We start from the raw sequence: 14,286 nt of genomic DNA, 5'->3' as shown, positions 1-14,286 counted from the left end.
TACAAGATGAATAAGTTCTGGGAACTAATGCATAGCATAGTGACTACAGTTATAATTCCATGTTGTATCCCTCAAATTTACAAGGAGAATGGATCTCGGGCATTCTTACCACACACACAACACACATACACACACATATGCACATGCACACACAGAGAGAGGTCTAACTATTTAAGGTGATGGATACCTAATTAATTAGATATTGATGATCATTTTATACTGTATATGTGTACTAAATCATTACGTGTATACCTTACGTATATAAAAATTTTGTCAATTATACATCAATAAAGTTGGAAAAAAGCGGTATGCAGAGAGGATAACAGAAACAATAACTATGTTATTTAGCTCAGACTAGGAGAGTTAGTGAAGATTCCCCTCATGAGAAAACACTAGCATTGAGCTCTGACCCATAAGATCTAGAGAAGAAATATGATGAGGGGAGAGGTGCAGGGATGCAGGAGATTCCAGGCAGAGAAAGGATCATAAACCAAAGTAAGAACCTGCACTATGTGTGTATAACACTTGTGCTTATGAGTAGGGACTGTGAGTGAATTAGTGGATACCAAGAAGTAGCAGGTCACAGAGAATTAACCAAGCAAAAGATCTTTGAGTTAATGTGTCTTTGTTGAGACTTTGACAGATCTGGAAACATTTTTGGATTGATGCTGGAAAAAAAAAATATAGCTGTGATAAAGAGGTGAACTCACATCCATGGTCTGCCTATTACATGCTGCCTGGAAGGTCTAAGTAGACCAAAAATGCAATCCAGTAAAATTAATTATAGCAAGGAGCAAAACATAGTGTCAGTTCTTACTTAATTTCTTATTTTTGTCATCCCCTTTCCCCACATAGCTGGACCAAGTTTTATGTTCTTGAACTTACATAGCAAGAATTTAAAAAGATAAACCTCAGCATTATGAAATCCACCTTCACATTGCCCCTTGGTTACAACATGTGTGATACAGTTTCATTTCTAGGGTCTACATCCCTCTCTTTTATCCCTTGACCAAATTATCTAATTTGGAAATATGTCTGAGGAATACATTTTGGATTACTGATGTCTCTGCCCTGTCCAAGCCAGCCCCTGTCCCAACTACTCTATTCTTTCTCTGACCCTCAGGCTTGGAACTGAGTTTCTACTACAAGCTGACCACAGCTGCTGTGATGCCCACCTGTACCCCGTGGGTCTCGCTGGGAGTTTCCCCTGACCTGTTGTTTTCCCTTTACTGTATTCTGCTCTTTTCCCTTCCACGTTAGACCACCAGTGCCCTCTTTCTCTGCTTTGAAAGCTTCACAAAACCTTGTTCTGCATGTCAGACTAGAATCCCTTTAGGCATCAGCAGTGGGGCTTATCACCCTTCACCATCATCCCAGGGCACCAACTTAGACCTACTTTCACTTCCTCCCAGTTTACTATCATCAGCCCCATTGTTGTAGCCTGAAGTAAATGTTGTACAAATTAGAAAAAAATAATTTCTACCTTCTCCCAAATATATTAACTACAATCTGTAATGAGTATAACATACAGAACACTCCTTGAGGTTGTGCAAAAGCCTGTCAGCTGAAAGCAGAGATTCAAACCACAATCAGACTGCAGCCATCCAAGTCAGCCTCTCCAAGAGGGACAAGCACTAGGAGACTTAATCAGGCAGAGATCTTAAGAAACAATAAAAATGTAATAGAGTTTTGGAACCCTAGTGAAGTTCTAGGGGGAAAGGGATGAGAAGTAGATAAGACATCTGAGATATAGACCAAGGAACCAGAATTTCAAACCAGAAAAAAAAAGAAGGAAAGAAATAAAAATTAAAAAAAAAAAAAAAAGATTGCTGAGGTGAGAGGATCCCAGTATAATTTCAGCCAAATACAAGAATACTCTTGAGAATATAATAAGATGAAGGTTTCAAGAGCAGGAAAGAAAATTCACTTGGTTAAGACAAATAGTGGAGATGTGAAAAGATGAGGCATTTCCTGAAAAGTTCCTCCTTGAGAGCATGAGCTGGATGATCCTCTACAGGTAAGTGGAACTTTGATTTACAGGTGTGAAGGAGACAAGATGAGAGCAAGGAAAGGGGAAGGAGGAGAGAGGACGAGAAAAGAGGGAGGGGGAAAGGGAAAAAGAAAAGAGAGGGAAAGAGAAAAGCAGCAGGGAGGGTGATCAATCAATCAAGATATTTCAAACTATTTAGGTCTTAGTCTTCTGCCTACTTGTTCAAATTTTCTGAAATTATCACATCCTTGATGAAAAGTCTTTGCCTATGGCACAAAGACTTATCTATAAGTTTCAACAAAAAACTGATGACCATGTAAAGTTGAGGTCAATTCTATAAACTCTAACTCTTATAAATCATATATTTGTGTTTATGGCAAAATAAGTGCACACAATTAAGTCTGCTAGGATGAATTAACAATGAAAATAATTTCCTTGCCTAAATAGTGTCTCTTTTCTCCTTTAGACATAGCATTAAAAAAAAAAAAACAACTTCTGTGTCTTGCCTAATATAGTGAAACTAATGAAAAAGAGAACAAAAGTCAAGCTTTAATAAAAAAAAGCTATCCTACTATTTTATCAAATATTATGTAAACTTGGTCCATATCAAAATACAGACAATCCATTTTCCATGGCACTGTAGTTATGAGATTGTGGAGTAAAGAAAAGGATCTCCAATGATCTCTTACATCTTTCCCAGTTGAGTTTCTGCATCTTTGTAGGTGACATATTTCAAGGCTAAGCATCATGACTCTAACTTTTTACTACATAATTTGTAAGTTCTGTCCCCAAAATAGTTCATAAATAAAACCATCAGCAAAGGAGTGGTTCTAAACTCTGGGTACATATCAGAATCATTAAAAAAAAATACCTATCCCCAGGCCCTCACACTCTACCCCAAACTAATTATATCAGAATTTTGGAGAGTAGGGAATATATGGCTTCAGTATCTTTTCCAAGGTTCCTAGTTGATAGTAACATCAAATCATGGTTGTGAACTGTCTAAAGCAGTAATTCTCCAACTGTGATGTGCTTATGAATCATTTGGGGATTTTGCTAAAAAAAAAAAAAAGATTCTAATTTAGTAGATCTGGGACAGACCTTGACATTTTGGATTTTAACAAGTGAGTATGTGATACTTAAAATGTTCATTTCAGAACACACTTGTAGTAGCAAGAGTTGTTGGTTCTCAAAGTATGGCCCAGTTCTGCAGTATCAGCAGCATCTGAAAACTTGTTAGAAATATAAGTCTCACACCCAACCAAAGACCTACTGAATCAAAAACTCTGATGGTAGGGCCATAATCTAACTTGTGCATTAATGAGCACGTTTAGTAATTTTGAGACACCTGCAAGTTTGAGAAACTCTGGTAAATGATAAAACTCCCTAAAGTCTAAACAAAACAACTGACTGTATATGGTTTGAAGACTGCTAATACTTTTTGCTTTGTTGCAGTTTACATTTCAACAAATAATCCTACTCTGCCTCTTGGGTACTTTTAAAAATAATCATGTAGACTAATTAAAATAGTTTCAGTTTTTTATAAATGAAAGTGACAAATAAAAATTGAAGGAATTTGCTCAGTTATGTAGCAAGCAAGAACAAATCCAAAATTATGGTCCAGAATTCTAGCCTTACAAACTAATGGGAAGAATATTAAGAGAAAAATGAAGTGTGTAAATCATAAGAAATGAACTGAACGAAGGAAAGGGCTCTCTAAGGTTTAGGTGATGACATGAGGTAGACCAGAACACATCCAGGCAACCTCCTATCAGGTAAGTCACAGACATATGTGCCTGCCACTCTCAAAGAGCACAGAAAAATGCACTAACCTTTTTTTTTTTTTCCCCGCATGAGTTTGCGGTCATATAGAGGCAGGTGTGAGGAAAACAAATTCTCAGTAACTGACTTAGTGGATGAGTCAGTTACCTTTGGTTGTTTGTTCCACAATTCTACAAAAAAACTCATTCAAAATAAAAAAACAAACAAAATCACCAAATATATGGTGTGTGTGTGCATGTTTATACACACACATATTTACAAGTTTTATACTTATAGAAACACAAATTATCACAATTTGCATTTGTCACATGAGACTTACCTGCTTTATTCCTGTCATAAGGAACAACAAATGGTATAATTCACAGATACAAAAAAATCCTTCTTAAAAATATACATGCTATTCCATATTCCTAGGCAATATCTAGTATGATATATGCTATTATTCACCAAGTATATTTGTAAAAGATTTTATAGGCAATGGATGTTCCTTAAAGTATCAGTAACAAACAATAAATTTTGATTACTATTAGTGATTTAGTTATCTCCCCCAAATTAATTTATTGCAAAGTCTTCCTAGAGACCCATGCCCACTAAGTTTGTTTTGAAATGGTGAATTATAAGTGGTAGAAATCCACATACTGTGTCAGGAGTTTGTTTGAGTGATGATACTTTCCTAGTAAATGCAGGTGTTCCAGATGCCTTCTAAGAGAAGTCACATTTTCCCATGAAATTTACACAAAAAATTCTATATTGTACTGTCAAATAGCCCTTACTTTTGTGTTGTTTCTTCTTTTTTTCTTTAGTATAGAAATGAGTATGGAAATAAAGACTTGAAATACTGAAAAATTAAAAATTTAACTATCCTAAACTTAGATACTTAGGTTCTTATATCTAATACTTATTAGGCACATTTACATTTAAATGGGAAAATGTTATCACCATAAAAAGTATTATAATATCCTGCAAACATCAAATAAGTTCAGAATTGTGAAATAAATAAAATTTCAATACCCTGAATTTAAAATGTTTAAAATTACAATAGTGTGAAGGTTTTGCATTTTATCATATATGCAGTTAAACTATATATCCAAATATGCATGTACTATAATTTTTACAAAGCTATCCTATAAATAGAAATAGTCAGATCAAGCATTTCATAATATCTTTGCAGACATATGCCATGAATACTGAAAATATAGTCAGTGGGATTCTTAAAAATGCAAAGTTAAAGGTTGGAATGGGCCATTATATCTACTTTTCCCTTGACTTATCAAGAAAGTTACATGGCTTCAATCTGTCAGAACTACCAAAGAAGTGAATCTCTATGGGAACCTTTGTGCAAGGAAAGAAGGTTGGACAGACCAGTGCTAGAAACTCATCCAGTAAGTGATAAACTCCTTTATTTGCCAGGGTAGCAGTAAAGCAGGTGGGCTCCATTCAGAAAGGGAAAAAAAATAAGACTTCCCCACAAATTAAAGCACGGATTCTGATTCAGTAGAAATAGGAATGAGGCCCAAGTATTGCTGCTGTAGCAACTTAGACAAGTCTTTGATATTTTGATATGTCACTCTTTGATATTTGTCTTTAAGATAGAGAATTATTATGGTTTCCTTTAGCTCTCAAATGACCTGATAAAGTTCTAGAATCTTCTCTGGGATACAACTGGGTTACGTGGGTATATAAGAAAGTATCTCTCGTTCCATCCAGTTTTGTCACCTTTATTCTATAGTTTTTATTTTTTCCCAAAATATAGGAATTACTGAGCAAGACCCCAAGATCAATGCACATTTGCCTTTCAAGACCACAGTCATATAAAAGATCATAATTATACAAAAATTATCTCCAACTCACAAAAGAAACACTTGTTTCATGGAAGTAGGCAGTGAAGGTAAATGTTTTGGGAACAGTCAGCCAAACTTCTGTCACTGGACCACCAGAATTATAAACCTCCCTTGTCTCCTGTTGCCATTTCAGATTATTCAAGGCCACACACTCACTCAGAGGGGATATTTTCCCCTTGCCATTTCACTTTCTCAATGCCAAACATCTACTGTGGCTTCCAATGAATCAAGTTCTCCTTCCTCTCCTCCCCTGGAAGCTCATGCTCCCGGGAAAATGGCACAAATATAGTGGAAGCCAGCCTTTCCCAGGCTGGACTTGTAAACAGAAAGCAAGAACACCATTCTTCACCAGGAAACTGACCCACAAAGCTGACTGGATTCAGTTAAAGAGATTGAGAAGAAGGTCAGCTAAGAAAACAAAGGGAACTCTCTCCATAGTTACTTCTGATAGAGTGCTACAAACCCAAAAATAAAGCTTTGTCCAAGGCAAAGGAAATAAACAGAGGGCATATTAGGTGAGACCTGGGGAAGAGGCGACTCTACATGTGACTTCTTTGCATGTTTTGTGTCTATCTTCTCTTTCCCAGGGAATAACTGCTTCTATATTTATTCTCTTTTCTCACTACCCCCATTTTCACACTGTAATGTCTACTAAAGTGTAATGCTTAAAAAAATTCTGTTTCTCTTGAGCCATAGACACACAAAAGTGTGTGTGTGTGTGTGTGTGTGTGTGTGTATATATATATATATATATACAAAATAGATATTTATGTAGTGAGGCTGCTACTCTAAGATACAGACTTCTGTGCAAATACTATATGAAAATATAAGAATATTTTTCTTCTGAACTAACATTTAGATATTTCTCTAATTCTTTGATAACTACAGCTTAAGATAAAGGTGATACTGATAAAGTTCACAGACACTTGACTAAAAACTTAAATACCCACAGTATTCACATTTGTCCCATTCAATCCATAATCAGTGAAAAATATATTACTAAAGGCTAGCATTTATTTATATAAAATGCTTAACTAGTAAAGGGTTAATGATGTTAGAGAGTATGGATGTTAGCAGTTGAGAGGCCATGCTTATGTGTTTGCAAAAGCATTTTTTGCATCATGTCCAAATCCCTCTGCAAACAGATAAATTACTTTATAAATCTTATTACTCCATGTGGATAAATCATACATGAAGGTTTACAAGGCTGAAGAACTGGAAAAGAAAATCTGCTTTGGATAGTAAGATCTTTGGGATTCATAATCAGTCATCACTCAGGAAATGAAGAAAGGAGTATTTACACATTAGGATTTTCTTACTTTTTATAATCTGCAGCAACACACATAAAACAAAACATGCACCACACACACACACACACACACACATGCGCACACATACACACTTCTCCAACAAGGCTAGAGATCCCAAAGCAGGACACTGTGACAGCCAACCAAATTTATTTCTGAGAAAAGGAAAGAAAACTTTGCTGCTGTAGGCAGCTCTGCTTCAGAACTGCTCCCTGATGCCCCAGGGTTTATGCATTATCAGCTCCTTGCACACAGATCAGAGGTTTATTTTCTATCAGATATTGTTTTTATTACAACAACAAACGCTATTAGTTAGACAGATGGACACTTAGTCATTTTATCCGGGTGGAATGAGATTTTAAAGGATCTCTAAGGAGAATATTTTCTTTCATTCTTCTTATTTTTTGGTCAATATCTTATAGAAATTCAATGAAAACAGGCAAAAAAGGGACAACGGTATTGGCAGTTCATTGAGAAGGAAGAAAGAGAAGAGAAACACATGAAAAGAAGAGTAGAGCTTTTTAGAAATAGAATTATAGCTAGGCTCCATGTGAGTTTCTCTAGCTCACTGTCCCTTATAGGGGTCAAACTCCCAAGGACTTGGAATCTTTCTTTCCAAATTTCAATCCCAAATTATATTTCAGAATCTGGCAGGGCTGCAGAGAGATAAGACTTTGAGGTCAATAATCAATTAAAAATATCCATTTTATGCCAGGTTAATTCTTTCCTAACCTCTGTGTCTAACACTCCTGCTCTTAAAATCAGCCATTTGTCAAGTTCCTTTTTTTTGCTTTTCTTCATCCTCTCCTTGACTTCATCCTCTCCTTGACTTCTATCCCCATACCAGAAAAGGCTCAGTAACCAACCAAAGTTCTAAAATTGATTTATTGCCCTGGATGTCAATTAAAGGATTCTTACAGAAAATCTCCTATCCAAGGAACTACTGCTAAGGCAGAGTGAGAGCTTGATGTGAACACACACTCACACACACACACACACACACACTCACACACACACCAATAGGAATGCAGTACTGTACACCACTCTCTGAGAGCCATAATTCAACAACTCTTCTTTCCCAATTAAGGAACTCCCACAAAACTCTGAAAGAGCAGAGCATCCGCAATTACAAAAGCCAGCAGACTGCCCAAATGTCATTAATATCATAGGTGAAGTTGCATGTTCTCGGTAAGAGAAACAAGCTCCTAAGAATCAAACATTTAACGAACCCTGCTGGTCCCTGACAGGGACCAAAATTCCCTTGAAATTTGTTGGCAGATACCTCCACCAGTCGGTAAGAGGCATTTCCATGGGCGCGCGCGTGCACACACACACACAGATACACACACACACACACACACACACACGCCTGCAGCATCAGTAGCTGGAGTTCAAGGAGATCACACACACACACACATACACACACTCACACACACACACACACACACACACATACACACACACTGGCGTGCAGCAGAAAAGTTGCCCAAAAGCCCTACCTGAGGATGGCCGTGTCCCCCTGCCTCACGGTGATGTTGTCCGTGCCTCGGTTAAAATCCACGCTGCGAACGGGCAGTCCTGTGGGAAGAAGGCAGAGCAATCTCAGTAGGACCAGCGGCAACTGTTTCCTATCGGGTTGAACTCTGCCGACCATGGTGGCCACGCCGAGGTGCGGGTCCGCGGGGTACTCTGGAGGGTGTGTGCGTGCTGCTCACGCTGCGAGGCTCTTACAAACAGAGGGCTTTCATCCACGGCAAAGGCAGAGCGGGCTTTGCCAGTTTGTGGTCCTTTCTACTTTGCCTCTCTCTTTCCCTTGCTCAGTCTCTCTCCCCTCTAAGACTTAACAAAGCCTTCATAAAACCCAAGCAGAGGGGAGAAAAGTCAAAGGAACACAATTTACAAAGAGAGTACAAATATAAAACCCTCTAGAAAAGAGGAGCAGAAGGCTGCAAAAGGAAGGTGTTCTCTGGTCTCTCTGTAGCTGGATGCTCCTTTGCCAGTGTCTGAGCTGAGCTCCTTCCTTCTGTAACCCACTTTTCCAGGCGGGCGGGCGAGGGAGCCGGCACCCAGCCTGCCAGGGAGTGTAAAGAAACCCACACAGCCGCGGCGGCAGCCCAGAGTCTCTCCCCCCCTCCTTCCTTTCTTGTTTCTCTCGCCAGTCCCTCCCTCTCTCAGCTCAGCACCTCCCCCCGCCCCCGGATTTCTACAGCCCCTCCACGTCATACCCCTCCCTCCCCTCGGCGTGGCCCCTCTCCTTGCACAACTGCCTCCTTCAGCAGCAGCCAGCCTCAATGAAAGCCTGATGTGCCTTTAGGTTGTCAGGACAACAGCTCCATCTGAGGCCTGGCTGATTTCCTTAAGAAGAGGGAATGGAGCTTGGAGGTACTGTGCAAGACAAGGGGAGAAGAGCGGGGCCCGGGCTATAAAAGAACTGGAGACACTGTCCAGGCAGGAGAGAGGGTGAGGAATGAAGGGAAAGGACATGGGGAGGGCAGATGGAGGGAGTAAAGGGAGGCTAGAAAGCCTGGGGAGCATGGTGGGGGGGCATGGAGAGACTTGAGCTTAAAGATGGGATGAGCAATGTAAAAGAGAGAAGAAACTTGACAGTGGAGTTTAAGATTAAAAACCAAAGTTGATTTGAAAACTAAATGTTCCTGGCAACAGGCTTTTCACACTCCCATCTTGTTCATTCTTTCCTTTCCCCTGCATTTTCTTTTACAGGATTAAAAGGTTTATTTTCTCTCCTTTATCCCCGCCCCCTCTTGGAGCCCCCTTATGAAAGATGGATTGGAGACAATGCTGGTATTGAGTGGTCTGGGGTGTGAATGCTTGGTTTGTCTATTCCAAGTGCCAGCTTCAGCAGCTGATCCCTGATCCCTAAATCAACCTCACTCTCCAGGAAAACCTCACTCAGTCGCACATGAAGAATGGTATTAAGGATTATTGTTCAAACATCACATTGCTGTGGCTGCCCAAGTTTCTACTGGCACTTGTTTCTCAAAATGTTCATACGCTAGTGCCAGTGGAAGGCTTGCCATGTAGAGGGTGACGCTAAGGCTGCACAGAGCACTTCAGTGGATGGCAGACCCGTTACCATCACTTGTCATTCCTTCTTCTCCATGAGTCAAGTTAAGTGATAAAGGTCATAAGGGACTAACACGGTTCGTCACTCATGTGAGAGCCTGAAAGGATGGAAGACTTTCAGTACTGATGCTGAAAATGAACGATGGAGGTGGACCAGCCAGGGGCCTCTTTTTTTATATTTTTTACAATTTATTTAAATAGTTAAGGCTTTCACATGGTATAAAAACCAAGTGTTACAAAATGCTGTAGTGTGAGTTTTAGTTATCTTTCCTATCCTTGTCTTTAGCCAACTGTTTCTCCTGATTGGGGGCAACCACTATGTATACATCTTTTCCTAAAGACGCACATACATAGATTATGTCCACCCCTCTCGTTTATATAATTAGCCAAGAGCATATTAAAAAAAGTATATGTTTATGAATCTTTATCAAGTCTCACCAGAGTACAAATAGTGTTGACGTCTACCTGTCTCCCCAAACATTTGAATAACTTTCGTGTTGCATTACTATCAGCTGTGAGATAGGTAAGGTAGGGAAGGAGGACCATTCTTTGTCTTTTTAAGAAAAGACTTAGAAGGATTGGAATCTGAATTGTTACAAAAATCAAGAAAGATAAAGTTCAGTTAATTTTGTTTATACTATGCATTAACTTTATATAAATCAAGGTGTCCTATACTGGGCTAATAAGCAGTTCCCAACAATAAGCCAATGATATTCTGTCCCGCCCCGCGAGATTCGAGAGGCAAGGAAGAGGGGCTGGGGATGAGATGAGAGGCTGACACACTTGATGAGAAGTTGCAAAAAAAGGACTTTATTTCCTCTCTCCCTACCCTTAAGTACCTTGTGCTGCGCCTGCGCTTTGCCTGTTCCGCATGCTTGGACTGTGTGGCTTTCTCTGATTGGCCCTAGTGTCTCTTGTGCATCTTTTACTGGCTGCCTGTTAACTATATGCATTTCAAGCTATGCAATAGCCTGCCAAGGCCCCGGAAAATATTCCACCACTCATTTGTAACTTAGTTGTTTAGGACTTGAGACCAGTTTTGCTATAGGAGAAAAATGACTAATAAGTCAAACAGTTAGTTTAACCACAAAGACCAAAATCCTGTGGTTTTCAATATCTATGGAAAATGAAATTTAGTGCCAGATGCAGATGCAAGAATTAGATCACTCTGCCAAGGTAGAAGGTAAAGAACATCTGCCCTTCCCCACCAAGGTCAACAGACATTATAACCCCCAGCAGGTTTCTTCTGAGCCTTTAGAGATGGAGGGTTGGCTTAGACACAGCATCTTCTTCAGATGGGTAGTATTTCTCCAGTGTCTGGAGGAAGACAAGAAAAACACAAAGAACTGGGGCTACTAGAACGCTGTTTCCAATGAGGATGCTCAGTGAATGGTGTGATCCCCATTGGGATCTAGATTCTTAGAGGGAAAGAACCAGACATCTCAAGAGTATGAATATATTCTCACATCAGAGGACTAAATTTTGAACAAAGGAACAAAAAGGTTTTTCCAGGACAAGGAGGAGGTATGGTGGCATGGTAGCATGTTAATTTGCAGGAAATACTTAATTATGCTCAGTTGTGGACTAATGCCTGTACCAATAATAACAAGTGATTGGTAGGACTTGGTGGTCCTGGGAAGAAGCATCAAGTTTAACAAACCGGGATGTAAAATAATTCTTACTAAAGTAGTAGGAATGCAAATTTTTTAGCAAATCAATCAGATCTGGAGATCTTACTTGTTATTTGTTTCTATTACCATTGAGAAAGGGAAGTAGTAAGTTCATCATCATATAATTCAGAAATGTAAAAACATTTATCTGGGAGGATAACATCATAAGTACATATTTGTATAGAAAAAAACATGTAACACAATTAAAGAGTTTTTTTTTTAATACAGTCATTAAGTTAAGTCCATTTGTTGGCATCTCTTGCTATATTATATTGACTTACTGAGTGCACCAAAAATAAAACACATAAAGAAGATTAGATTTTAAAAATTCTGTAACTTATACTGTTTACTAATTCAGACTGATGTTTTGAAACAATTTCAAAATCACAAAGATTATGATATGTTAATTGTTTAATATTTATCATTTAGGTTGAGTTGGCATTTAGAATACAACTCTCTAATCCAACCCATGGCCAGAGGGTACGCTCTGTAATTGTTGAGTATAAGAAGAAGATTGATTGTGTGCCCAAGTCTGCTCACATGGCTTATCTCATCATTTAGAAAATAAATAAATCTATTTGTGGGTACACAAATCACCATTCACGTCAGTGTTATATTGAGTAAATTTCCTTTTCCCTCCTTGTTTTCTCCTCTGTGATCTCTTACTGGAATCCAATAAATGCAAACAAATTCAATAGTCAATGTATATTAGGTAACTCATCTCATCCTAATGGTCACTCCCCCAAATTTACTCCAAATCTACTGACACCTCTTTTTGCTTTGATATTGCTAAGATATGTAGAGAAGGAAACAAATAAGCAAGTTACCAAAATTTATTCAAGCTATTTTTCTGTAAACCACTATATACATTTTTCCAAGAGGGCTGGCAAAAATGAACATACTTTCAGGTTATTTGTGAGGCAAGTATAGCTGTTAGCCTTGTGAAACAACCATCATCGCCCAAGTAAGATGATCTTAACTACTACTTTAAAATAACATACTGCCTTTCCAAAAGAGGCTTTAGAAGATTCTGGCACTCTCCAGGGACAAATGTTGCAGGAAAAACAAAAACTGGCTAATGTCTGAGCACCCTAAGAAGCATGAAAGGTTTATTCTTCTCTTTAGTTCTGTAAGGTAATAAGCTCACAGGAAATCCAGAGGCAGCCTGCAACGTACAACTCATCTAGCCACACTGCTTGCATTTTATGCTAAACATGTCTATAATATTAATATACCACTCTAAATTTCTACAGTTGCAAGGTCTTAATCATAATAACATCATGCCTGTACTTTACTTTCATAAGTGGAATTAGCATTTCCATATGAACTAGAAATGCAGAGTTGTTAATATGTCTCCTTAGGATTCCTGCTATGACATTCTCAATGATTTCATCATAATTCAGCATTATTCAAGTATCTCAGTTTATGCTCAGAATCATGGCATTATCTTGTGTGAATTTCCTTTGGACTTTGGCTCCTCTCAATATAATAGCTTCATTCACAAGTGTCTCACTGCCTAACAAAATCTATCAGTTTCAAGTGAGTTAAATATTGTTCAAATCCTTACTATAGAACCTTCAGTGATGTAACACACTCAATCCATACTCTGCATAATTAAAATCACTCTTTCATGATTTGCCTTTAGTTTATTCTTTGGTGGTTCACTGTTGCAAGATTGATCTTTTGCTTCTTTGCTCACTCATTCTATTTTGTGATATATCAGTGCAAATATCTATTCAAGATTCCACAAGGTCTTTGAAATCCTTGAGTTTCTACCTGGGCCCTCCTACCCCAGCAAACTTAACTCTCTCATTTATGCGTAATTATTTCACAGATATGTACTCCTTAACTCTAGGACTTTTTTTTTTTTTTTGGTAGAGAGTTCAATGTACCACCATATACAAGAAGGTGGTAATAGCCAAATAATTCTGCATCTGCATTGCTACTGCTCTTTTTGACATATCCCTAATATATGAAAAGAGTGTTGCACTATCTGGCTACGTGGAGGTCATAGTATCTTCAGCACAGTAGCATGTCAACAGAGGTAGATAATCAGACAATTACATCCTCCAACCGGGTTGCTTTGGCGACTTGGATTTCTACAATAAGAAAATAGGACAAGGATAAATAAGAAAGGTGTTCAATTCATTCTCTGGCCTGCCCAGTACGTTTATGATTCAATCATTTACCCAATTTACTTTTGTCGATATGGTAGTGAGTGAAGTTAGACCCACACTCTGTCCTTATATAACTTACATTCTTGGTGCAGAAATAGACACTAAACAAATAAACACATATTAAAATTGCTTTGGAGAGTAAGCACCATGGAGAGAAATATAAATGATACCAAGAAACTGGCCTGATGGTGTGGTGATAAGAACATATGTCCTGAAATCTAGGGAAGCAGTCATGCAAATGCTGGTAGAAAGACCTTCCAGATGAAATAAATGACATATTCAAAGATCCCCAAGGCAAGAATGAGCATTTCATATAGCAGGTAATAAACCTGGACTACAGTTTATGTGTGTGTTGTAGGAGGTGGTTGGCAAAAGTAATAAGACTAGAAATGGGGGGGGGGGTTGGAAGTAGGGGTTAATCATGAAGAGTTTCCA

At 38.5% G+C, this 14,286-nt stretch overlaps 1 protein-coding gene across 3 annotated transcripts in view; it reads right to left on the bottom strand.

Moving 5' to 3' along the window:
* Nucleotides 1–9,060, bottom strand: part of LSAMP (limbic system associated membrane protein) — a 615,816-nt gene extending 606,756 nt beyond the window's left edge. For all 3 annotated transcript variants that reach the window (XM_054700551.1, XM_054700552.1, XM_054700553.1), the window contains exon 1: nt 8,420–9,060. In XM_054700551.1, the coding sequence (XP_054556526.1) occupies nt 8,420–8,574 (155 nt within the window). In that variant the 5' untranslated portion in view covers nt 8,575–9,060. The remainder of the gene's footprint in view (nt 1–8,419) is intronic.
* Between the last annotated feature and the right edge of the window lie 5,226 nt (nt 9,061–14,286).

This window comes from Talpa occidentalis, unplaced genomic scaffold (assembly GCF_014898055.3).
Source record: "Talpa occidentalis isolate TD23 unplaced genomic scaffold, MPIMG_talOcc4v2.1 talOcc4.4, whole genome shotgun sequence".
Taxonomy (NCBI): Eukaryota; Metazoa; Chordata; class Mammalia; order Eulipotyphla; family Talpidae; genus Talpa; species Talpa occidentalis.
Note: the sequence above shows the minus strand (reverse complement) of the source record. Positions and strands in the feature narration are given on the sequence as shown.